Source organism: Phoca vitulina, unplaced genomic scaffold (genome assembly GCF_004348235.1).
Source record: "Phoca vitulina isolate PV1807 unplaced genomic scaffold, GSC_HSeal_1.0 scaffold2, whole genome shotgun sequence".
NCBI classification, from domain to species: domain Eukaryota; kingdom Metazoa; phylum Chordata; class Mammalia; order Carnivora; family Phocidae; genus Phoca; species Phoca vitulina.
Genome location: NW_022589705.1, coordinates 94,049,443 through 94,073,033, shown reverse-complemented (window position 1 = coordinate 94,073,033; position 23,591 = coordinate 94,049,443). Strand labels below are relative to the sequence as shown.

Sequence of the window (23,591 nt, the reverse complement as noted above, 5' to 3'; positions counted from 1 at the left end):
TGTCTTGCTCAGGGCACCCTCAGGGAGGAGAATGTTTATTGCTCAGATAAGCAGGATACAACTTCCCTTCTCCCTGCTGCTTGTCCCCTGCACCGAGCCCGCTGAGAGTGACTCATGTGTTCCCTTGGGAAGCTGTTCCCCAGGGCATGTGACTCGAGCACCAGAAAGCCTGTCTTTACATTGACAAATGCTGGGCAGCGGTTCCTGCTCAGAGTGTCCGCCACACTTGCGAGAAAGATGTGGAACCCTAGCAGACCCAGGAGCCAGATACCAGCTCACAGCCCTGACACGGTGGAACCTCAAAGAAACGAGAGGGAGGCTTCAGGGGTCCTGAGCTCGGCACAGGCCACCAGCCAGCAGGTCCTCCAGCCGGGGAGGCGGACTAGTCGATGGGCTGCCGCTTCCTTCCCAGGCTGATGGGGGGGGGGGGGGCACTGTGGCTGTGGGATGCCACATCCCTCGCTTGCCCTCCTCTCTTAGAAATAAATTAGGGCTGTTGGGGTGCCTGGGTGGCTCAGCCGGTTAAGCGTCTGACTCTTGATTTTGGCTCAGGTCATGATCTCAGGGTCGTGAGATCGAGCCCTGCGCTGGGCGTGGAGCCTGCTTAAGATTCTCTTCCTCTGCCCCCCACTCTAAAAAAAAATAAAAATAAACTGCATTAAAAAAAGAGAGGGAGAGAGAAAGAAATTAAGGCCCTTGAAACACTCTCTGCGGCCGGCCGGGAAGGACGGAGGTAGCATACATGCTTTTATGGACTCTGGGGAGAAACTCCTCTCCCGGCTCCTCGGGACTCAGACATGGGCAACCCGAGGAACTGCGCTCCGACCTCGGGCCGGAGGGAGCGCAGCTAACTGGGCGCATCTCAGGACAGTCGGCCGAGGGATGGGGCGCTCCGGGGACAGAGCCCCACGGCTGGGGTGGTTCCACCGTCACACGGCCGTTCTGTGCATGGCGCTGGCCAGAGTGGGGACGTGGAAGGACTGTGCTCCCGCTTGGCCAGTTCCTTTGACACTGTATTCATGATTCGGATGCGGACAGACAGGGAAGGCTGCCGCAAGAGTCGGGCTGACTCAGAGCAAGGAAGGATGGTTCATGGTTCATCTTGGGTTGACGCCTCTAGTGCGTTGAGGTGGTCCTGGCCCTCGCTTACCCTCTGTCTCCAGGCCAGCTCACCTTTCTCTGTGGGGAGCCTGCTGACCCCCAGTTATACCTTGGGAACCGCAAAGACCTCTCCCCTAGGCGCCACACTCGGGGCTGCTCCTCGGCTCTCTTCACAGGGCTGTTCACTAAGCAGCTCAGGTTCACTGTGTCTGGAATGGACCTCTTGCCGTCTTGTTGCCCCCCAAATCTGTTTCTCCCCCACACTTCCCCCATCTCGGTGTATTTCCACCACCCCTCCAGTCTCCCAAGCCCGCACCCAGCTGTCATCCTTACTTCTTCCCCCACGACTTCCCATCTCATCTGCCAAGCTCCTGAATATATCCTGATTCCCTGCCTTTCTCATCCCCTGGGGCACGAGCCCCCCACCCCACTCCCCATGGGCATGCTTGCTTCTCTCCAGTCCTTCCACACTGAGCCAGTGGCATCATTTTAGGTGCAAATCGGGTCCCATGGCTCCTTTGCTAAGACTGCCCATCACTCTTTGAGTGACACCCAGGTGTCTCCCCTGTAAAGACTCCACAAGCCTTGGTCCCTGCTGACCTCTTCAGCCCCTCTCGTCCTATGTCCTCCCCTCCCTGCCCCACCCATACGCTCCAGTGGCGGTGGCCTGCCTTCCGTCTGCTCTGGACACAACTGGCCCACTCTTGTCCTCTGCTCTGGTACCCTCTTCTCAGAGGGGCTCTTCCTGGCCTCCCCACAGGGAGTAGGCTGCTCTCCATTACATCACCATTTAGCACGCTGTCTTAACCGTGTTGCTATAAGGTGTGATCGTTCTTCCTACCTACTCTGGGCTCGGGTATTAGTGTCTCCCCCTTGCACCACTCTTGGCACTTAATAGTTTAAACTAGTGTATCTCAGACTGAGTCGTATGTACAAAATATCAAATCCAGTAATACACGGGTGACAATTATTTCCAAGAGATGAAATCACCAACAGTAATAGTGAATTTCTGCATTCAGATTCAGGAGATTCATTGGGAGAACCTGGCTTCCTGGGAGAAATAGCTAGAAGGTTGGCAAGCCAATGAGCTCAGTGATATGACCACTGAAGAACTGTCTTGGGGGGAAGGGGCTGATATGCTTTTATTAGGCTAAGCAGTGGGAGTCTGGTGCCCAGAACATTCTTCTACAGTTGGCCTGTCAGGCCCCATCCACAGCAACCTCTTGTTTTCTCAGAGTACCGAACTTTGGGAAGAGTCTAAAAACCGTGTTATAGGGAGAACAGTCAGAGGTACTGAGGCCATCATCCAGCAGAAGAGCCATCAGATGACAGACAGCTCTCGGCACCTCTAGATGACAACACAAAGACCAGGGCTGGCGCCTAGAGGCAGGCCGAGTTCCAAGGAAAGAATCTTCTAAACACTAAAAGCTAAAATGGAACGTGCAGCTGCAAGTGACCAAAAAACTAAAAACAAAAAACCAAAAAAAACCCCAAAACCAACTCAAACTGCTCTAAGTTAAAAAAAGATGGGGGGGGGGGAGGCAGGGAGGTTTTTTTGGCTGAAGGAACTGAAAAGTCCAAGGATAGAGCGTGGCGTCAGGCACGCCGGCCTCCAGGGGTTCAGAGGGTGTCTTCGGACCCCACCACTCCACTCTGAGCTCTCCTCTCCTTCGTGGTGGTATTTTATCAGGTTTCACCCCTGAGAGCAGCAGGAGGTGCTCACCAGCAGCTCTAGGTGGATACTCTCTCTTTTGCCACCCCGGGAGGCAGTACCCAAAGAAGTCCGGGTGTCAAACGCCCTGGACTGACTTGACATTCTCACGCCCAACCTGGAATCAGTGGCCAGGAGAGGACACACAGTGATTGGCTGGGCCCGAACCCCCTTCCTGGTTCCAATCCAATCCCTGCGGCCGGGGGTGGGGGTGGGGTGGGTGGGAAATTCAGGGCTCTGATTGGCTGGGCCTGAGGCTCAGGCCATGCTAGTGGCCAGGAGTGAAATCAACTTGGCTGAACCACTTGGACTGAGGGTGTGTTGCGTTTGTGAAAAGTCCTCAGCTTCCAGATCAAGAAACTGAAAAGTAGCAGCCCCCAGAAGCCCCTCATACCCCTTTCCCTGGGGTAACTGCCCTCCTTCTGGGGTTCCCCCCTGTCTCTTCCTCTGCCAATATAGATTAGCTCTGCCTGTGTTCTCTGGATAATTAGAATCATGAGCACATTCGCTTTTGTGCCTGACTTCTTTTGTTCAGCTTCATGTTTATGAGCTTCGTTTATACTGTTGTGTGTATTTGTAGATCGTTCATTCTCATTGCTATGTAACATTCCATTGGGAAAAGAGACCATCATTTATTTCTCCATTATACTGCGGATGCGCATTTGGGAAGTTTCCAGTTTGGGGCTATTAGGAATAGCAGTGCTGTAGACACTCTTGTTTGTGTTTCTTCTTGCACATGGACTCATGTTTCTGGTGAGTGTATACCTAGGCTTGCAATTAATTGCTGGGTCATAGGGCACCATGTGCTCAGTTTTAGTAGATACTGCCAAGAGTAGATACTTTGCCAAAGCGGTTGTACCCGTTTGCATTCTTGGAGCAGTTCTAAAGTCCCTGGATTAGTTGGCATCTTTGTCCCGTACGTTGCAGAGTGATGAGTCTGAGCTTCATAGAGAGTTGGGGCTTGTGAGTAGCTGCACCTGGGTCCTGGGCCCGCAAAGAGAGAGGGTTCCTTATTCCTCCTCTCGAATCTCTGGCATTTGATTATGTGCTGCCAACACCATCCTGGGTCTTCCTTCCTTAGGCACGAGCTTTATACATGAAAGTATGTCCATGCATCCCAGGTGGGTAAGTGTAGTTGAAGGCTTCATTCCACAGCACTAAGGGGCAGAAGAGCAAGGGGATGCATTTGTCTCAGGCACCGCCCCTTTGGCTGGAGTCCCAAGGAGCTCATGCTACATGTGTTCATCTTGGCCTCGGGATCGAGTGGCCGAAGGTGCCCCTGACTTCCTGAGCGTGGCCAAAGCACATTTAGCATTGTAAGTGGATTCTCGAGGATTCCTGCCTGCCCCCCCTCCTACATTTTGAATCAAAAGGAAAGCCTTTGGCCTGGCCATTCTCAGAAAGAGGAACCCAAAGTAGGATGTGGTTTTACAATCAGAGGAAGTGGATCCCAGCAGTGGTAACATGGTCGCGCCAGCGTGATGCGCATGTCCTGCAGCTCCAGGCAGATTCTGCATCCAGCGCTTCTGCAAGGCTGAGGTCTGGGCCCTATTGGCAGAGCCCCCAAAAGAATATCTCTCATAAACTAAACAATCTCTTTCAACTATTTTTCGAAGTCATTTAAATCTCCGAGGATGTGACCCTAGGGTAAGGAAATCTTTTTTAAAAGAATAAAAATCGTGGGGCGCCTGGGTGGCTCAGTTGGTTAAGCGACTGCCTTCGGCTCAGGTCATGATCCTGGAGTCCCTGGATCGAGTCCCGCATCGGGCTCCCTGCTCAGCAAGGAGCCTGCTTCTCCCTCTGACCCTCCCCCCTCTCATGTACTCGCTCTCTCTCATTCTCTCTCTCTCAAATAAATAAATAAAAATCTTTAAAAAAAAAAAAAAAAAAAAAAAAGAATAAAAATCGTAAAACATAAAGGACAATATTTGACTACATCAGCATTACAAACTTTTCCTCACCAAAAAAAGGCACCATAAACAAAGTGAAAAGGTGACTTGGACCAAAAGAAGATATTTTCAACTCATTTAATCAACAGAGGAATTGAATCTAGAGTATATTTTTAAAAACCCTATAAACCAATAAGGAAAAGACAACCCCACAGGAAAAAAATGGGCAAAATTTATAAGCAGGCTATTTGCAGAAGATAAACATTTTATGGCTAATCAGGGAAATGCAAATTAAAATGACAAAAGAGCATTCCGTGCCCATCAGATTGGCAGAAATGAGTGAATTGGACAATACCAAGCGCTGATGGAGATGTGGAGAGGAAGCGGTGGACAACGCTGGTGCCGTTGCTAACGGGCACCACTGCTTTACCTTTACTTTAGTAAAGCTCAGGATCTTGGTCTAGCTGTCCTAGGTATGGCTGTGATCCCACAGTTCCCCTGGACCCGTGCGGTCCAGCGTGGCGGCCCCCTGCCACGTGTCTCTCTTGAGCACTGGACATGTGGGAGAGTGACTGAGGAATAACATTTTTAAGCAGTTTATTTCATTTTGATTCATTCAAATGTAAGAATGGATACTCAACTCGTTTCTTGGAAAACTTTTCAGTATATTTGGAGCAACTTGAGTCCGCGGCCCTCCTTTTTCATCTGTAAAGTGTATGACATTGACATATAGATGAGGTATTTCTGATGGAAATCTAGTACCCAAGCTGCAATGTGCTCTAAGTGAAAATGCACACCAGATTTCAAAGACTTCATGCCCTCCCAAAAGAATGTAAAATATCTCATTAGTAGTTTTGCTATGTTGATGGACATTTTGAAATGACTATATCTTGGATATATTGGGTTAAGCAAAATAGATGACTAAACTTAATTTTTATCTTTTTACTTCTTTTGAATGTGGCTACTGGCAACTTTGACATTATGCATGTGGTTCGCATTGTATTTCTTTGGACAACACTCATCCCCACTCTACATACACACAAAGTGAGGTGTGTAAGGATATACATTGTAGCGTTGTTTGTAATAACCAAAGAGTGGAAACAAACCCTGAGGGTCATCAACAAGAGGAGGGGTAAATAAATTGTGGTTTATTGACACAGCGAAATAACACAGGAGTTACATAGCTACATGTATCCCCTCGGATTAGCCTAAAGAACATAATGTGGATTGCAGGTTGCAGAAGACTCCCTATTCATGCGAAGTTTGAAAGCATGCAAAAATATTGGGAATTGTTTGTGAATACATATTAGTATAATCAAAGTATAAAAACATGCATGGAAATTATAAACAACCAGAATCCAGATGGTGGTAGCCTGGAGGGGGGGAGATACTCGAAAGACCTTTAATTGTGTCTATAGCATTTTGTTACTGAGGAGTGGGTATGACTGAGGGGGGTTTGGTATGATTGAGCTATTTCAACAAATTGTTTGATGACCAAAGCCGTTTTTAAGCCACTTGATTTCTGGTTAGAAAGTTTCCAAGAGGGGTGCCTGAGTGGTTCAGTCAGTTAGGTGGCTGCCTTCGGCTCGGGTCATGATCCCGGGGTCCTGGGATCGAGCCCCGCATTGGGCTCCCTGCTCGGTGGGGAGCCTGCTTCTCCCTCTCCCTCTGCCTCTCCCCCTGCTTGTGCTCTCTCTCTGTGTCAAATAAATAAATAAAATATGAGAGAAAGAAAGAAAGAAGAAAGAGAAAGAAAGAAAGAAAGAAAAAGACAGACGAAAGAAAGAAAGAAAGAAAGAGAAAGAAAGAAAAAGTTTCCAAGAACTGCATCCTTTGGTCCTTCTCGAGTCCTGGGTTGTCTGACCAGCGACCCTGCCATCCCCTGCCTGTGGCTGCCAGCTGGTGGTCATGGAGGGGTCTCCCACGTGTATGTGTTCCTGAGAAAAAATGATTTCGAATGGGTCTGTTGGTGTCTTGAATTTGGGCCACTGTGGTGAGGGATGCAGGGTGTGATGAGAGGGGAGGTGGGGTCTGGGGGGCAATAAAGCCACCCCAGGCAGGATGAGGCCCAGAGGGAGGCGAGCCTCAGGTACCCGCGGGAGAGACTCCTTCCGGACCCTCCTGCCGCCAAAGGTCCTGACATTCTGCTTTCCAGAGGATCCTTTCAAAGGATTCATCCAGCACACTTGGGATGGCTCATTTTGCCTTTCCTTCCTTTTCAGGACAAGCAGGGTCTGAGAAGTGAAAGAGCAGGATGCCCCCTGGGGTTGACTGCCCCATGGAATTCTGGACCAAGGAGGAGAATCAGAGTGTGGCCGTTGACTTCCTGTTGCCCACCGGGGTCTATCTGAACTTCCCCGTGTCCCGGAATGCCAACCTCAGCACCATCAAGAAGGTACGATCCCGACCTTCGAGCTTGGAACTCAGAGGGAAAGACAGACAGACAGATGCTCAGGCTCAGATTTGAGATCCTATAAAACCAATTTCAAAAGATAAATAATATCTAAAATTTGTTTGCAAGCTTATAGTTAGAGCCCAGCTAGCATTTTGAATTCAGCTTCTCCCTTTATCGGGGCAGGATTACCCTCTCTAGATTCCAGTGGGAGCCTCGGGCTGTGGCTTTTTCTTCTCTCCATGACTATGCTATCATTTCTGGAACTGATCCCCAGCCCTGGCCACTTAAAAGAGTCTTATCAGTCTTTTCTCTGTAGAGCTGTCATCATAGTAAACGTCATCTTTGGAAATAGTTTTGGGTTCTGTTGAATAATTTTCAGGGTGGATTACTGAGTCAAAGGATTAGACATCTGGAAAGTATTTGGCAGAGAGTGTCTTGTGATCTTGCAGCGGGCTTGTCCCACTTGCGAAGTGTGGGATTTAGTGGGTCATGCCAGAGGACAAGACCTCAGCTCAGAATTTTAAAAGCTTATACTTGGGAGTAGAACAAAAAAAAAAAAAAGGAAAGAAGCAGTGGATCGTGGATCATCCTTGAGGTTTTGTTTTGCTTTTTTAATCTCCCCTTCCTGGGAGATTTTTTTTTTTAATTAAATTTCTTCTTCTTTTTTGTTTTCCATTTCAAAAGTAATATGGACGCATTGATTGGGGAAAATAGGAAAAAGTAGAAGAAGGAAAAAAATCACCTGTGATCCAGCCCTTATGAGACAACCACAGTTAACACTTCGGGTGTTTCCTGTTTTCTCTGGAGTGTTGTTTTTTGTGATAATTCTGATTATGAACTTTGAGATCTTTTTTTTTCCCCTGAGTTAACATTATAACATCTTTTTCATGTGATTAACTCTATTTTAAGGGTAATCTGATTTTCCTGAACCATACATGCATCCTACTACAATTCCAACAGAACAGAAATGCAAAACACATGGGTCCCTGCATACACCCCAATTTGCCTTCGGTTTCTTCATACTTTTCTTTATCCGAGAGGCCAGCTGGTAAATATTTGAGGCTTGGCTGACCTTCTGGTATTTGTCGCAACCACTCAGCTCTGCCAATGTGGGTCCAGAACAGCCTTAGACTCCATGTAAATGAGTGGGCATGGCTGTCTTCTAGCAACTTGGGAGTGGACCAGGTTTTGCCTGCAAACCATAGTTCCTTTTGTCAAATCCCCGTCTCTATTCATTATGATGTTTATTCGAGTTGTTTTTACAGAAATGGGCTTGAATTATATTTGCTGTTATATACCTTGGGGTTTTTTCCTACTTAGCATGTCTCTCGGAGCCTTCTGTGCCTGTTCATACAGGTATCCCTAGATTCTGGGTCATGCTCCCCATGCTATCCCTTTGTGCTGATGGACCATAATTATACACCCGTCATGGAAGAAGAATAGGACTGTTCTTTTTTCTGTCTTCTCTGTGACTCAGTGGTGAACACCTTTGCAATAAAGCTTGACCATTAGATGGCTCTCCCAGGGGTCCCTGGGGACACCTTGCCCTGAGGGCACCCACTGACCGCCCTAGCTGAACACAGCCCATAGAGGGTTTGACAGCTGTCTCCGTGTGTTCAGCTTTTCTGAATTCGTTGCCAACATTTGGAAATCAGGGTGATGAACCCCCGAACGATTAGCTGGGGGGTGCCTGGAGGTCATGTCCGGCCGGCCGTCTCTCAAGGGTAACATACAGGGGAGACTGTGGACAGGCTTTTAGCCTATCCCAGGCGCCCTCCACAGAAGGGCAGCGACAGAGACTCCCGGGGTCCCATGTGGTCATCACTTAAGGGGTCAGGAGAGGACAGGGTTTGGGGATCTTGGCTTTGCCCTCTGCTCAGGGTCGTGCAGGGCTGACTGAGGCCAGCCCCAGCCACCTCGTGGCTGCCTGTGGCCCTGCTCGCCTCGGCTGGAGGGGCTGACCGGCCACTGTCCCCTCAGGTGTTGTGGCACCGAGCCCAATATGAGCCACTCTTCCACATGCTCAGCGACCCCGAGGCCTATGTGTTCACCTGCGTCAACCAGACCGCAGAGCAGCAGGAACTGGAGGACGAGCAGCGGCGGCTCTGCGACATCCAGCCCTTCCTGCCGGTGCTGCGTCTGGTGGCCCGAGAGGGGGACAGGGTGAAGAAGCTGGTCAACTCACAGATCAGCCTCCTCATCGGCAAAGGTGACCCGCGCGCGGGCGGGGCCTGCCCCGGCGCCCGGCCCCCGGCCCCCCCGGCCCCCCGCGCTGACCCAGCCTCCCCGCCTCTCAGGCCTCCATGAGTTCGACTCCCTGCATGACCCCGAAGTGAATGCCTTTCGCACCAAGATGCGCCAGTTCTGCGAGGAGGCGGCCGCCCGCCGGCAGCAGCTGGGCTGGGAGGCCTGGCTTCAGTACAGCTTCCCTCTGCAGCTGGAGCCCTCGGCCCGGAGCTGGGGGGCCGGCACCGCGCGGGTCCCCACCCGGGCCCTCCTGGTCAACGTCAAGTTTGAGGGCAGCGAGGTGAGCCCGTTGGCAGCGTGCGGGCTCCGGGGCCCACTAGGGGGCTGCTTCCCGTGAGACTTCCCAGCCCTCCACCAGCACCCCAGATTCGCTCTCCTCCCAGGGGCACCAGGGGGGATTGGTGGGGCACCCATGCCTGTGAGGGGCTCGGGCACACGTCCCACCAGGCAAGTTGGACAAGGCCGAATGACCCGATGGCCTTGGTCGTGGGTCCATTCATTCATTCAATAACTATTTCCGGGGTGTTGGCCGTGTGCCTTCATCAGACTCTGCCTCACGTTCGGGGGGCTGCAGGGGGGCTATTCCAGACAAATAGGCAGCGCCACCCTCTGCAACCCAGAATCCATGGGCCCTGCACGAGGGTGGAGGGCTGACCCTCCCTCCTCCCCCCAGGAGAGCTTCACCTTCCAGGTGTCCACCAAGGACGTGCCCCTGGCGCTGATGGCCTGTGCGCTCCGGAAGAAGGCCACCGTGTTCCGGCAGCCCCTGGTGGAGCAGCCCGAGGACTACACGCTGCAGGTGAACGGAAAGCACGAGTACCTCTATGGCAGCTACCCCCTGTGCCAGTTCCAGGTAAGGGGGGGACGCTCCTGGGGCCTGCAGGGTGTAGGGAGCTGGGACTTTGGGGGTCCCCTTGCTCAGCTGCCCTCCCTAGGGGCACAAGGAGGGCTCCAACTTCAGGAAGTGGGTGAGGGCAGAAGAGTCAGCAGGAGAGGCCTGGAAGGCCTGGGACTGGCGGTGGTCAGCATCGGGGAGCCCCTTACCCGGACAAGGTTGGGGCTGCCCCATCAGCCACTCACTCCGCCCCCCCCATCGCAGTACATCTGCAGCTGCCTGCACAGCGGGCTCACCCCCCACCTGACCATGGTGCACTCCTCGTCCATCCTGGCCATGCGGGACGAGCAGAGCGACCCTGCCCCCCAAGTCCAGAAACCACGCACCAAACCACCCCCCATTCCCATGAAGAAGGTGAGCCGGTGCCTTCCACCTCCCCTCCCCTCCATCCCTTCCTCCCCCTTGTCAGCCAACCCTAGAGCCCAGTGGCAACGCTGCGGGCTGGCAGTGGGTCCAGGGCCCCTGTCTCGTGCTCCTTGGTGGGTCAGTGTTGAGAGCTGGGCCTTGAGCTTGGCCCGCCACCACCACACCAGTGTGCAGGGGCAGCGGGTGCTGTTTGAGCTTCCCGGGGCAGCTCCCAGGCCCGGCTCACGGGCTGCCCTTCTCATGTCCCTCCTGCCCCCTGTACTGGAGAAAGAGACAGAACGCCATGCCCGGCAGAGCTCGGGGGTCCTGGGGCAGCTGCATGGCAGGTTTTCTGACAAAGCAGCTGGTATTGCGGGCGGGCACCTGAACCTTATCCCCAACCAGCAACACTCACCCCACCCACGAGTGGCCACGGGCCTTGCGAGGGGCCAGGGGCGCTAGCCACGGGAGCTCCCCTGGATTCCTCTGCTTTGACGGCCCTGCTTCTCCCCCTCCGGCCCGCCCCAGCCTTCTTCCCTGTCCCTGTGGTCCCTGGAGCAGCCTTTCCGCGTGGAGCTGATTCAGGGCAGCAAAGTGAATGCCGATGAGCGGATGAAGGTAGGGGGCTCCTGGGGGGAGGGGGGATGTTTTCTGCACAAACAAGGTGGCTGTGGTCTAGAGGGATGGCAGAGGAAGAAGGGGGGGGTCACATGAAAGCCACCTGACCACATTACCCAGCATCCCTGCCTGGGGTGGTTGTGAGCCGCTTCAAAACAGGAAGGGGGGAGGGGAGCTGGCTGGCCAGCCAGAGAGGCTAATTCGTAGAAACCAGGCCCAGCAAGTTCTGGGTATTTGACTCAGGTGGAAGTTGTGGGGCCAGGCCCAGTCCCAGGGATGTGGGAACTGCAGGGTCTGGGAGGTGACAAGTGTGGGAGAGGAGCGGCTCTGGCTGGGCCCCGGGAACTTGGGACTCCCAGGGGCACTTGGGAGGCGTGCCGCCTGGACCCCTGGGGGCCAAACCCGCTTCGCTTCGGGGCTGTTCCCACACCCCATCTCCCTCCGTCCCCAGGACAGCTAGCGAGGTGCTTATTTCATTGTCCCATTTGCTGGATGTTACGCTTGGGTCCACAGAGGTCCAGTCTCTTTGTGGAGCACTTTTTGTCGGGGTGATTTCACAAGTAGGCGGGGCTGGGTTTCCCTGATGGCATCCTGGAGCCCTGGATGGAGGCAGCTTTCTCGCTGGGCCCTGAGGGCTGTCAAGGTGCAGTGGGAGGAGGCAGGGTAGGGGTGTTCAGGCGGCATGAAATCCTTGCCTGCTCACGGGGCTCATATGATTCTGAGCTGTGCAGGGAGCTCGTGGGTATCGGAGCGAGAAGGGCCCCTGGAGTTCTCAAGCCCCAGTGGGGAAACTGAGGCCCCAAGCAGGGAAGCGACATGCCCTGGGGTCCCACAGAGTCGTGGGGAGCCCATGCATAGTGCCCATGGTGCCCTTCCCTTCACCCTGTGGCCCCTTGTCCCGCTCAAGCAGTCAGCCGCCCCCCTTCGGCGCCACTTTCTTCCGAGTGGGGAAGTGGGATTCAGACCCATGTGAAATAAGGATGTTTCAGGAGCTTTGAGCCTTAAGTGGGTGGGAGAACCTCGGAGGGGAGAGGGAGGCTGGGCCTCTGCCGCCTGGCACCGACGCCCGCCCTTCCCCCAGCTGGTGGTGCAGGCTGGGCTCTTCCACGGCAACGAGACGCTGTGCAAGACGGTGTCCAGCTCGGAGGTGAGCGTGTGCTCGGAGCCCGTGTGGAAACAGCGGCTGGAGTTCGACATCAACATCTGCGACCTGCCTCGCATGGCCCGTCTCTGCTTTGCACTTTACGCCGTGATCGAGAAGGCCAAGAAGGCTCGCTCCACCAAGAAGAAGTCCAAGAAGGCGGTGGGTGGGGCTGGCTGGGAGGCTGGGGCCAGGCCTCCGGGAGCCACTCGCCGCTCCTGGTCCACTCCCAGCAGGCGTGCACCTCGGGGGTGGGGATGGGGGCGGCCCTCCCTCCCACCCTGGCCACCATCCCTGCCACGTGACGGCTCTGGGTCCCAGGGCTGGTGAGCAGGGTGACTCGGAGGCACCTGGGAACCTGGAGGCCGCTCTCTGGGGTGGAAGGACAAGCACGCTGTCCTCACAGGGAGCAGGGTGTCCTGAGTCAGCAGCCGGCAGGGAAGGAATGGGGGGTGGGCCCTGAGTCACCAGGCCCAGGATGTGACCGGCCACTGAGCCACGCCGACTTACCCCACAGCCGAGCTGGGCCAGCCTTCCGGGGCCGGTGTGGTTGGTTTGGGGGATTCTCAAGAAACCGGCAGTAGGGATGCCTCTGGGAGCAGAAGGGAGCCGAGAGGTGGCTGACCTTGCTGCCTTCCTCGCAGGGAGTCTGGGTGAGGGCAGGGAAGCTTGGCTCTGCCGCCGCTGGCCCTGACTTGCCCGTGCTCTTTCCCAGGACTGTCCCATCGCCTGGGCCAACCTCATGCTGTTCGACTACAAGGACCAGCTCAAGACCGGGGAATGCTGCCTCTACATGTGGCCGTCCGTCCCAGGTGCGCCCGGGCGGAAGGGAGAGGCGCAGGGGAGCGGGCTCCCGGATGGTGGCGTTCCCCGGGCAACTCCCGTCTGTCCCTGTGTCCAGACGAGAAAGGGGAGCTGCTGAACCCCACGGGAACAGTGCGGAGTAACCCCAACACGGAGAGCGCTGCGGCCCTCGTCATCTGCCTCCCTGAGGTGGCCCCCTACCCTGTGTACTACCCCACCCTGGACAAGGTCAGCCCCCTCGCCGTCCAGGGTCTGGGATGGTCCAGAGGCTGTGGGACTAAAGATGACTATTCTTGACCCTGCCTCTGGGGTCCCCCCCGCCCATCCCCTGAGTTGCCCAGGGATGGGGCTTGGTCACCCACAGAGTCGGGGACTTCCTTAACTCTCTAGAACCCTCATGCGCTCTAGAGCAGTGGTTCTCGGTCAGGGCCACGTGGCTCCCCAGGGGACTTGGGGCAATGTCCAGAGACACTTTTGGTTGTCGTAGCTGGTGGGAGAGACGCTCCTGGCATCTGTGGGGTGGAGGCGGGGATGCTGTGCACAGGACAGCCTTCACCGCTGAGAGTCGCAGGCCCCCAAGGTCAGGGGTGCCCTCCCCCCTCCCCCGCCGGCCCCGGGGCCCTGCCAGGGCTGGCCCAGGGTCCGGGGTCTCCGCTAAGATGGGGCCACTCATTGCAGATTCTGGAGCTGGGGCGGCACGGGGAGCACGGGCGCTTCAGTGAGGAGGAGGTGAGCCGGGGCCCGGGGCTGGCGGGGCACCAGGCTGGGCCGCAGCTCACCCTGCCTGCACCCCTCAGCAGCTACAGCTGCGGGAAATCCTGGAGCGGCGGGGCTCCGGGGAGCTGTACGAGCACGAGAAGGACCTGGTGTGGAAGATGCGGCACGAGGTCCAGGAGCGCTTCCCCGAGGCGCTGGCCCGCCTGCTGCTGGTCACCAAGTGGAACAAGCACGAGGATGTGGCCCAGGTGGGGGGACAGGCGGGGGAGGGGGGGGAAGGGGGGCAGGGCCTCCTGCCCGGCCCGCACCTTGACCACCGGCTCCCCGCAGATGCTCTACCTGCTGTGCTCCTGGCCGGAGCTGCCCGTCCTGAGCGCCCTGGAGCTGCTGGACTTCAGCTTCCCCGACCTCCACGTGGGCTCCTTCGCCATCAAGTCTCTGCGGAAGCTGACGTGAGGCCCCCGGGGCTCCCTGCTCCTCGGGAGGGCGGTCTGGCCCCCGCTGCCCCCGGAAGGCGGAGCCCGTGCCCGGTGAGGACTGGACCTCGCCCGGGCCCCGCTCAGGTGAGGCCGGCCTCCCTCCTCCGCAGGGACGACGAGCTCTTCCAGTACCTGCTGCAGCTGGTGCAGGTGCTCAAGTACGAGTCCTACCTCGACTGCGAGCTGACCAAGTTCCTGCTGGACCGCGCCCTGGCCAACCGCAAGATCGGCCACTTCCTCTTCTGGCACCTCCGGTAATGGACGCGCCGGGGCCTCTGTGTCCCCCCGAGGGCCCTGGGGACCAGGGGCCCCCGGCCCGCCGGCCTCCCGCTCCTGCCGGCCTCGGGGCTGTGGCCCTGCCAGGCGCGAGGCTCAGCCGTCCTCCCCTCCCTCCCTCCGTCCGTCCAGCTCCGAGATGCACGTGCCCTCCGTGGCTCTGCGCTTTGGCCTCATCATGGAAGCCTACTGCCGGGGCAGCACCCACCACATGAAGGTGCTGATGAAGCAGGTGAGGCTCGGGCCCTGAGTCCCTGCCCTGGGCCAGGCTCTGTCTGTGGGGGTCGGGCCCTTTGGAGCCCCCAGGGCGGGGCCGAGGCCCAGAGCCTGCCCCTGCTGGCCTCCCTCCCCACCCACCGGCCCATGCTCCCTGCCAGGGGGAGGCGTTGAGCAAGCTGAAGGCCCTGAGTGACTTCGTCAAAGTGAGCTCCCAGAAGACCACCAAGCCCCAGACCAAGGAGCTGATGCACCTGTGCATACGCCAGGAGACCTACCTGGAGGCCCTCTCCAACCTGCAGTCCCCGCTGGACCCCAGCACGCTGCTGGCTGAAGTCTGGTGAGCCCCGAGCCCCCGGCGCCTCCTCCCGCCCTGCTGAGCCCCGCCCCCCACCGCTGACTGCTTTCCGGCCCGCAGCGTGGAGCAGTGCACCTTCATGGACTCCAAGATGAAGCCCCTGTGGGTGATGTACAGCAACGAGGAGGCGGGCAGTGACGGCAGTGTGGGCATCATCTTTAAGAACGGGGACGGTGAGCAGGCTGGGCCCCGGGCAGAGTGCCGCGGAGGCCTTGGCCCCCGACCCGTGCTGCGCTGGGTGGGGGGATGGGGAGGGCGGCCTGGAGATGGGGTCCCGGGGCTCCGGGGCCTGGGCCTGGCTGGGAGCGGAGAGCCCACCAGAAGCTCGTGCTTTTCCTTCCGGGGGCGGCTGCCCAGACCTCCGCCAGGACATGCTGACTCTTCAGATGATCCAGCTCATGGATGTTCTGTGGAAGCAGGAGGGACTGGACCTGAGGTGAGAGGCCCTCCTGTCATCCGCTTGTTCTCGCTGCAGGCCTAGGACCCTGTCCCTTTGGAGGAGTCCTCTGTCAGAGCCCACACTGCCACCTCCGTTGGAAAAGGGGTTGTTCTAAGAAGAACAGAGACCAGTTTAAAATTAGGGCCAAGGGAGGCGATATGGGGCCTCAGAGTGTGAGGGTGGAGAGGCCAGGCCTGGCCCTCGGCGTCTGTCTCGCTCCATTGTTTCCTTCGCCCCACGCATCCCTGGCCTCCTGCCCCATCTTGGGAAGCGGTGGCATCTTCTTCCAGGCCACCTGGATTTCTCTCTGAGCAAACATGAGCTCGGCCAAAGAGCCTCCGTTCCTTCTGTGCAGCTTGGGTGCAGGTCCTGACCTCTCCAAGCAGTCTTCCCCCCGAGTTCCAGGCGTCACGGACCCCTCCCAGCGCCTCTCCCCTCCCTTGCAGCATCTCCTGGGGCTGTTCTGGCTGTCTTGAGCCCCTCTGGGTGGGGCGGAGTGTCAGGCCACCCCAGGGACAGCCCGGGACCTCAGCATTTCCTTGCCCCTCCTCCCCTCTGGCTAGGATGACCCCCTATGGCTGCCTCTCCACGGGGGACCGCACAGGCCTCATTGAGGTGGTGCTTCACTCAGACACCATTGCCAACATCCAGCTCAACAAGAGCAACATGGCGGCCACAGCGGCCTTCAACAAGGATGCCCTGCTCAACTGGCTCAAGTCCAAGAACCCTGGGTAGGTTCTGGGCCCGGGGGACGGACGCCCTCTCCTTTCCAAGAGTCAAAGATTTAGGAGTCAAAGGTGAGGGGCAGGGCCCGTGACAGTCTCCACAGCTTCTTGGCTCAGCCGGGGACCAGGTCTGCTCTGTTGGGGCGGGGTGGGTCTCCATGAGCCCAGGGATCGGTTCCCCGTGTCGCTATGTAGCGACCACTCTCAGCTTAGGGACGTAAAACCACCACCAGGTATTATGGGCTCACAAACCTGCAGCTTGAACTGGCTGAGCTAAGTGGTTCTCTGTCTCCACGTGGCCTCCCCTCTGCAAGTAGACCAGCCTTGGCTTCCTGAACCGGCCTGGCAACAGGTTAGATTCGAGAGCTGCCAGGTGACTTAAGGCCGAGGCTGTGGGGTGAGCCCAACACCACTTCCTCCCTGTCCCACTGGTCATAAGGCCAGATTCAAGGGGAGGGGACACAGACCCCACCTCTTCGTAGAAGTTGCTGGGAAATGCGTGCCCACCGTTTTGAATCCCCCCTCCCACCAACACACACACAGGGAGGCCTTGGATCGAGCCATCGAGGAGTTTACCCTCTCTTGCGCCGGCTACTGCGTGGCCACTTACGTGCTGGGCATCGGTGATCGGCACAGCGACAACATCATGATCCGCGAGAATGGGCAGGTAGGGCAGAGCCGGCTGCCAGGTGGGCTGCACCCTCCCGGCTTTCTCTCTCCCTCCCGGCGCCCCTTCCCCGACCGGGGCACTCTCGTCTCTGACCGCTTCTCCCTCCCTCTTCTTAGCTGTTCCACATTGATTTTGGCCACTTTCTGGGGAATTTCAAGACCAAGTTTGGAATCAACCGTGAGCGAGTCCCGTTCATCCTCACGTATGACTTTGTGCACGTGATCCAGCAGGGGAAAACGAATAACAGTGAGAAGTTTGAAAGGTGAGGGTGCTCAGGGTCCCGGGCCGGGCTCAGGGTCGGGTCCTGTAGGAGGAGGGTTTGGGGGCCCTTTCCGGGGCAAGAGCACCGTGGGAATGGCTGGGAGGAGCCAGAGCCCCACCTGCCACGTCCCTCTGGCCCCGCAGATTCCGGGGTTACTGTGAGCGAGCCTACACCATCCTGCGGCGTCACGGGCTGCTCTTCCTTCACCTCTTCGCCCTGATGCGGGCCGCCGGCCTGCCGGAGCTCAGCTGCTCCAAAGACACCCAGTATCTCAAGGTAAATGCCAGGGTAGGGCCCAGCCGGGCAGACCCGGTAGCCCCCAAGTCCCCGAGGCCCGCCTCTGAGCACCGTGGACCCCACAGGGCACTCCCGGTGGGGGTTCCTCATGCCGCCCGCGACCCAGCCGGGGGTCAGCCTGGGTCCGTGGCAGATGTGCTGGGACCTCCCCTGGCCCGCCCTCCCGTCCTCTGCAGGCTGCCGTGGTTCCACTCGGACAAGAGGGCGTGACTAGATACATTCCGTCCTCGTTTAAAAATGCTTTTCCTTCCTGTGTCTTTTCAGTGTGGGAGAAGCTGGGGGGTCGGGAGGGTGGTCGGCCACGAGCCCCTCTGTGGTGCATGGTTCATGCACGACGCTGCCCCCTCCTCCTCTCCCCCTGTGCAGAAGGTGAGGCCACCTGTCCACCCCTGCGACTTTGGGGGCCCGCGGCTTCCTGGCTGGAGCTGGCATCTTACTTGGAGGGTGGGTCAGGAGACCCATCTCGGTTTGGGATCAGAACAGAGAGCTTTTCCCAGGGGAGATGTTGGTGGCTGTCTCCTGATTCCCTTCCTGCGAGTCTTTCAGGAGGGAATTTACAGTATTCGGGGAGGGGTGGGGGTTGCCCCCCCTTGGGTCGAGCTCACTGCTTTGATGGTTTTACCCCAGGACTCTCTGGCGTTGGGGAAGACTGAGGAGGAGGCTCTAAAGCACTTCCGAGTGAAGTTTAACGAAGCCCTCCGGGAGAGCTGGAAGACCAAAGTGAACTGGCTGGCCCACAATGTGTCCAAAGATAACAGGCAATAGCCGCCCGCGAACCACCCACCCGCCTTGGGAACCGGGCACCGGGCACCCTCAGCCGTCCTGTGGGGCCAAAAGAGCCTGAACGGCACCCCGTGGGCAAGCGCCTACACACTGCCTTTTGTTTACACTGGTTATTTATTTATAACTTGAAATGTTTCAGGAGCTAAACAGCCATAAATGGAAATGCATCCTTTGTACAGGGGAGGGGCGCCGTCCTCCCGCGCCCCTGATCCAAGCCTCAGGCTCTGAGGAGGAGACGCTGGGAGTCGGGCACCTCCGAGGCCGCATCTTGCTAAGGACCGTCAGTCACCCCGAGTCTTCCAGCTGGTGAATCAGGACCCAGCAAAGACTGCTCTCTCCCCGCCGCCGGGAAGCCTGCATTCTTCCTGGGCTCCCGCCGGGCCGCACAGGGCTTGGCGCCTGGCGATCACCCTGGTGACAGGGTGCCCACGACTCCGTTCCCCCCCCTCCACCTTTGTGCTCTCCACTGACTGAGCACTGGGCAGCTCCCAGGGGAAGCCGGGGTACCCTCTAGATTCAGGGATGCTTGCTTTCCACTTTTAAAGTGACTTGGGTACGGGACTGCTCCCATCTCTCTGCTGTAAAGCAATTTTGTTTGCGGGTAGGAAAGAAAACAGCCAAACTACTCACTGAACCTCGATGGCTCAGAATGGCCTCAGCCCCAGAAAGTATAATATACGCTGGTCCTCAAGACATTAAAAAGATTGGAGCTTGATTGAGCTCAACCATGGATCAAGGCTAACGCAGGTCAGAGCACTCGGTGCAATTATCTGTCTCCGGCCTCGTAAAGCAGGCTTTGAGGACAGAGGACTTGCTCTCCAGACTCGCCCCTTTAACCTGCTGTGGGTGAGCAATCAGGTATCGGAAATGTGAGGTCGGTCTGTGGTGGAATGTTTTTCTCTGACGGTACTTGGCTTGAAGCAGTTCAGGCTTCCCCTTCGGTGGACCTGAAGAGCTCTAGCAATGCCAGGTTCCTGGGCCCCTCCCGGCCGTCTGAGGCCGACTCCGGAGACAGGGCTAGGAATCTGGGCTTCTCGAAGCCCACGGGCGAGCCTGACGTGTTAGCAGCCGCCTTGGGCCCCACCCAGCTCACTACTGGTCTGTCGAAGGCCTCACAAGGCCTGGCAGAGCCAGGAGCGGCTGCCCTCTGTGCAGGTGCACGGCTTTAAAAAAAAAAAAGAAGCCAGGTGCCGACCTCCTTTGGTTAGAGGCACAGTCCGTGAGCAGGGAGTGCCGGCCACAGACCACCACTGACCACACCCTTGTCCCCAACTAAGTGAATTCATTCGCCCCACCTCGCCGGTTTGGCAATAGGAAGAGCCGAGTGTATGTCTCTATGTTGTGTTATTTATTTAAACGAGTCTATGTGCTTCCTGGCGTTCTGGTTCGGGTACACGGCCCGTGCACCTGCCGAGAAAGAATCTTTTTTGTTTTTTTTTTTTGGTCTTTTAACATTTCTGTATGGGGAAGGTGAGTTCAACACTTAACCCGTGGGGATTGAAGACCCGCACTCTGTGAAGCCTTGACAGGAGAGGTAAAAGCATACTAAAAGAAAGAAAAGCCTTTTTATGTTGTGTTCTCAGGTCAAAAAAACCCCAAAAGCCAAAAAAAACCACAAAAAACAAAGGGGATGCAGGATTCCAACAAACCCGGGCCCAAAGCTGACACACGGCCACTGGGGTTCGAACCAGCACTTTATTGTCGTGTACACACGTTCTGGTCTCAGCAGTACACACATCCAGAGAGCGGCCCACGCGGAGCCCGCATCAGCCTCCACCATCGTCTACACGGGGCGGCTAGAGCGACAGGACACGGAGGACAGCCACACACGACGCAGGACAGCCGCAGTGTCCTCGCGACTAGCAGTCATGATCACAGAACAGGATTCAAATGATTTTCCCCCCGTTTTAGAAATCTAAAATTTTACATGTAAATTAAAAACAAAGTGCCACAGGGGTTTTAGCTCAGGACGTGTCCTCTCCTTTTCCTCCCCGACCAGGCCGAGCAGCGGGGCTCCCCACTCCTGGGGAGGGGGCTTACCTCTGGGGCTGTTGGGGGGGAAGCTAGCACTTTGCCTTCCGGCCACAGGGCGTCCTTGCAGTGCGTCTGTCCTCGGACGTTCTGAGTACGGGCCACTCAGGCCTGTTCTGTCTCCAACCAAGTGGCCACTTTGCACCGTCCGTACGCACACTCACCAGCAGGGCAACGGACATCTAGTAGGTATGAACCCAAGGCTGCGCACGAGGAGTCCAGCTTCCTGCGCAAGGAGCTGCCGGTCATCGGAGGAGTGTGTGAAAGAGGCCAGGGACCCCGGCACGCCCACCCCTCTGCCAGATCAGAAATGGGTAGAATCCCAAAGGAAAGGCCTGGCCGTTTCCAGCCTCCAGAGAGGGGTCCCGATCTGGTGCCCTCCTGCTGAGCTGGGGGGGAGCGCAAGTCCATTCCCCCTCACTGCCGGGCCACCCACCGAGGGGTGCACCCAGCAAGGCCCAAGCAGGGCAGGTCCCTCTCCTCTCAGGGTGGGGGTGAGGCAGGAGCCCGCGGGGTCTCTCCTGCGCTGTGTTTCAGGCTTCACTTTGCATATGCCAGTCCCGGGTCACGCTAGCATGGAGGACACGAGGAATCGCAATTTATTTACAAAATATTAAAAAGTCAGTTCATCATCTACATATTAACCCCCATTCTGCCATTTTATACATGCACTAGTTTGGAAAAAATAAAAACTTTTAAAAAAAAGAAGAAAAAAACGGATTACGAGGTGGGAGTAAGCGATTTTAACCCTTGGTCGAGTCCGGTCACTGCAGCTTTTCTGGAGGCGCGAGGGGGCCGCGCAGAGCGAGCCGTGGACAGCGTGTGTCAGCTCCTCACATAACTTAAGAGCGGTCTGGGTGGAGGGCGGGGGGGCCTACACACCAAGCACAGGCGGATGGTCAGCGACGGGGAGGGTCTGCAGACCTACTGGCCAGAATGACTTTGTACACCGTGGACCCTTGGGCCTGGGAGGACAGATGACAGCAGAGTCTCTTGAAGCAGAACGGGAGGTGGCGGAGGGAGCGGCCTCGCGGCTCAGTAGCTGAGGGTAGAGTCGTCCCACTCCAGCTGCTGCTGCCTGTTCACGTTCTGCTGGTCCCCGTGCTCCCCCTCCTCCTCCTCGCTGCTTTCCGACTCGGCACTGGTGATGTCATCCTCCTCCTCCCCATCCTCGCTCTCCTCTTCCTCTTCTTCTTCCTCCTCCTCCTCGCTGCTGTGCTGGTCCTCGTACGTCTGACAAAGAGACGGCATGTGAACCGAGCCCCCGGGCCCCGCCTCTGCACACGAGCCGAGCGTGCACGGCTGTTCACCCTCCGGGAGCCGCGGAGGAAGGAACTCCCCGCGTCACATTCCACGTCGAGGGAGGGCTGGGCCACGCTGGAAGTCACCTCATCCCAGACGGGAGGGAAAACGCAGCTCTAGTCGCTTCCCACGGGGTCTGTCACGTGCGGTGGCACGAGCTAGGAGAAGGCCTCTCTGGGCCCTCAGTGTGTCCACCTGAGGAGCGGGGACACCTGCACCTCACCAACTTGTCATGTGGATCACGTGACATCTAAGCCACATAAACGTGGATGTGCCACCGCCATATGGCTTCTCTGGGGCACGCGTCGCTCTGGCCCAGGCCTGCAGTGGTTTTCAGTTGCGGGGTCGCCTGTCAGCACCTACCTCCATGGGGTTTACGGTGATGGTCAAGGCAGAGTCGTCCCAATCCATCTCGTTCTCCTTCCCGGCGTCCTGGTCCCGCATGGTTCGCTGGTGAGCAACCCGGATCCGGAACACGCCCAGGATGATCATGAAGACCAGGAAGCTAACGCACACCACAATCACCACCGTGGCGGTGCTGGGGACAACTGTGATCAAGGGGAGAGGGGGCGGTGAGGCTGGTGCCCACCCCAGGTCGTGCCCGCAACCCCCCCGCCCCACACACACACGGCTGCTCCGTCTGACCCCAGAGAAAGGAAGAGATGTAAGGAAAGTCTGAGCACAGGTTTCGAGCCCTGGGCTGGCCACTTTCTGCCCTGCTGTGCTTCCATCCCTCGCGGGTGGTGCAGAATCACAGAGCCCAGTCAGCTAGGGCTGCTCGGACCGGAGGCTGGGCTCCCAGCAGCACGCGGGAGGGTGTCCCCCCTAGACCTGACCCAGACGGCCCTGCTTCTGCCCACAGTCCTACCTGCAAAGGGGTGGGGGCTGGCCAGGTTGTGACCCGAGAGGTCGACGAAGGCATGGTGCTCTGGGTAGACGAACTGGGGCTGCGCTGCCATGTGGCTGGCGTGCTCCATGGGGCTGGCTGCGTGGATGACGTTCACCTGCAGCAGAGACACACACAGCAGCCTGAATGTGGCCCAGGGACGGAAATGCAGTTCGGAAGCTACCGGGACTAGCGCGACTCAAAGGGATCCCTGGACCAGCACTGCTGAGCAGATGAGAAGAGAGAAAAAATCAAGGGTCAGCTCTCAGAAACCATCATTAACTGCCTGACGCTGTCACCTGTCCCAGAAATAGAGCGCTGTTCCAATAATTCCCTTTCATTGTATTTCATAAAAGAACCTGTCCACAAAAGAACAGAAAAACCACCACCACCGTCCTTCACTGCGGGTCATTCGAGAAGCACCGGCATAGCCCATTTCCCCGCTTTTCCCCAAAACCACAGCCACATGAAAGAGCACAAATCATAACCATTTATTTCCTTTCAAATATGTCAGCCTTTGGCTCAAACAAAACCCTCATCGATTCTTCAGCACCGTGACTTCAGCATTCTGCTGCTCTGAGGTCACTGTGCAGACATTCGATTGCTGAGAATAACTCGGCCCATTTCTTCGGACCACAGAAGCCCTGAGTGACGAAGGGGCTCCCATCCCAGCCTGTGGAAGACTGCAGAGCAGGGTGAGCACCCTCTGACCACCGCGCGCTGAGTTGCCACCATCAGGCTCGGCAGACAGCACAGCACCCCTCTCCCCGGGCCAGCCCCGCGCCGGGACCCCTCTCCCCCGGGCCAGCCCCGCGCCGGGACCCCTCTCCCCCGGGCCAGCCCCGCGCCGGGACCCCTCTCCCCCGGGCCAGCCCCGCGCCGGGACCCCTCTCCCCCCGGCCAGCCCCGCGCCGGGACCCCTCTCCCCCGGGCCAGCCCCGCGCCGGGACCCCTCTCCCCCGGGCCAGCCCCGCGCCGGGACCCCTCTCCCCCGGGCCAGCCCC

General features: G+C 57.4%; 2 protein-coding genes across 9 annotated transcripts in view; one reads left to right on the top strand and one right to left on the bottom strand.

Moving 5' to 3' along the window:
* The window catches only part of PIK3CD (phosphatidylinositol-4,5-bisphosphate 3-kinase catalytic subunit delta), a 49,497-nt gene extending 28,906 nt beyond the window's left edge, over window positions 1–20,591 (top strand). For 5 of the 6 annotated variants that reach the window (XM_032394031.1, XM_032394021.1, XM_032394050.1 and 2 more), the window contains 22 exons: window positions 6,924–7,096; window positions 9,077–9,305; window positions 9,394–9,623; window positions 10,017–10,196; window positions 10,443–10,592; window positions 11,112–11,201; window positions 12,283–12,504; window positions 13,058–13,154; window positions 13,244–13,374; window positions 13,825–13,875; window positions 13,944–14,111; window positions 14,194–14,315; window positions 14,453–14,596; window positions 14,751–14,850; window positions 14,996–15,174; window positions 15,253–15,365; window positions 15,550–15,628; window positions 16,195–16,362; window positions 16,900–17,023; window positions 17,143–17,288; window positions 17,432–17,564; window positions 18,213–20,591. In XM_032394031.1, the coding sequence (XP_032249922.1) occupies window positions 6,956–7,096; window positions 9,077–9,305; window positions 9,394–9,623; window positions 10,017–10,196; window positions 10,443–10,592; window positions 11,112–11,201; window positions 12,283–12,504; window positions 13,058–13,154; window positions 13,244–13,374; window positions 13,825–13,875; window positions 13,944–14,111; window positions 14,194–14,315; window positions 14,453–14,596; window positions 14,751–14,850; window positions 14,996–15,174; window positions 15,253–15,365; window positions 15,550–15,628; window positions 16,195–16,362; window positions 16,900–17,023; window positions 17,143–17,288; window positions 17,432–17,564; window positions 18,213–18,350 (3,135 nt within the window). In that variant the 5' untranslated portion in view covers window positions 6,924–6,955 and the 3' untranslated portion in view covers window positions 18,351–20,591. The remainder of the gene's footprint in view (window positions 1–6,923; window positions 7,097–9,076; window positions 9,306–9,393; window positions 9,624–10,016; window positions 10,197–10,442; window positions 10,593–11,111; window positions 11,202–12,282; window positions 12,505–13,057; window positions 13,155–13,243; window positions 13,375–13,824; window positions 13,876–13,943; window positions 14,112–14,193; window positions 14,316–14,452; window positions 14,597–14,750; window positions 14,851–14,995; window positions 15,175–15,252; window positions 15,366–15,549; window positions 15,629–16,194; window positions 16,363–16,899; window positions 17,024–17,142; window positions 17,289–17,431; window positions 17,565–18,212) is intronic. The other variant, XM_032394059.1, reaches the window with a different exon arrangement.
* The window catches only part of CLSTN1 (calsyntenin 1), a 76,419-nt gene continuing 72,872 nt past the window's right edge, over window positions 20,045–23,591 (bottom strand). For all 3 annotated transcript variants that reach the window (XM_032394091.1, XM_032394083.1, XM_032394072.1), the window contains 3 exons: window positions 22,570–22,705; window positions 22,065–22,249; window positions 20,045–21,632 (listed from right to left, as the gene is read on the bottom strand). In XM_032394091.1, the coding sequence (XP_032249982.1) occupies window positions 21,435–21,632; window positions 22,065–22,249; window positions 22,570–22,705 (519 nt within the window). In that variant the 3' untranslated portion in view covers window positions 20,045–21,434. The remainder of the gene's footprint in view (window positions 21,633–22,064; window positions 22,250–22,569; window positions 22,706–23,591) is intronic.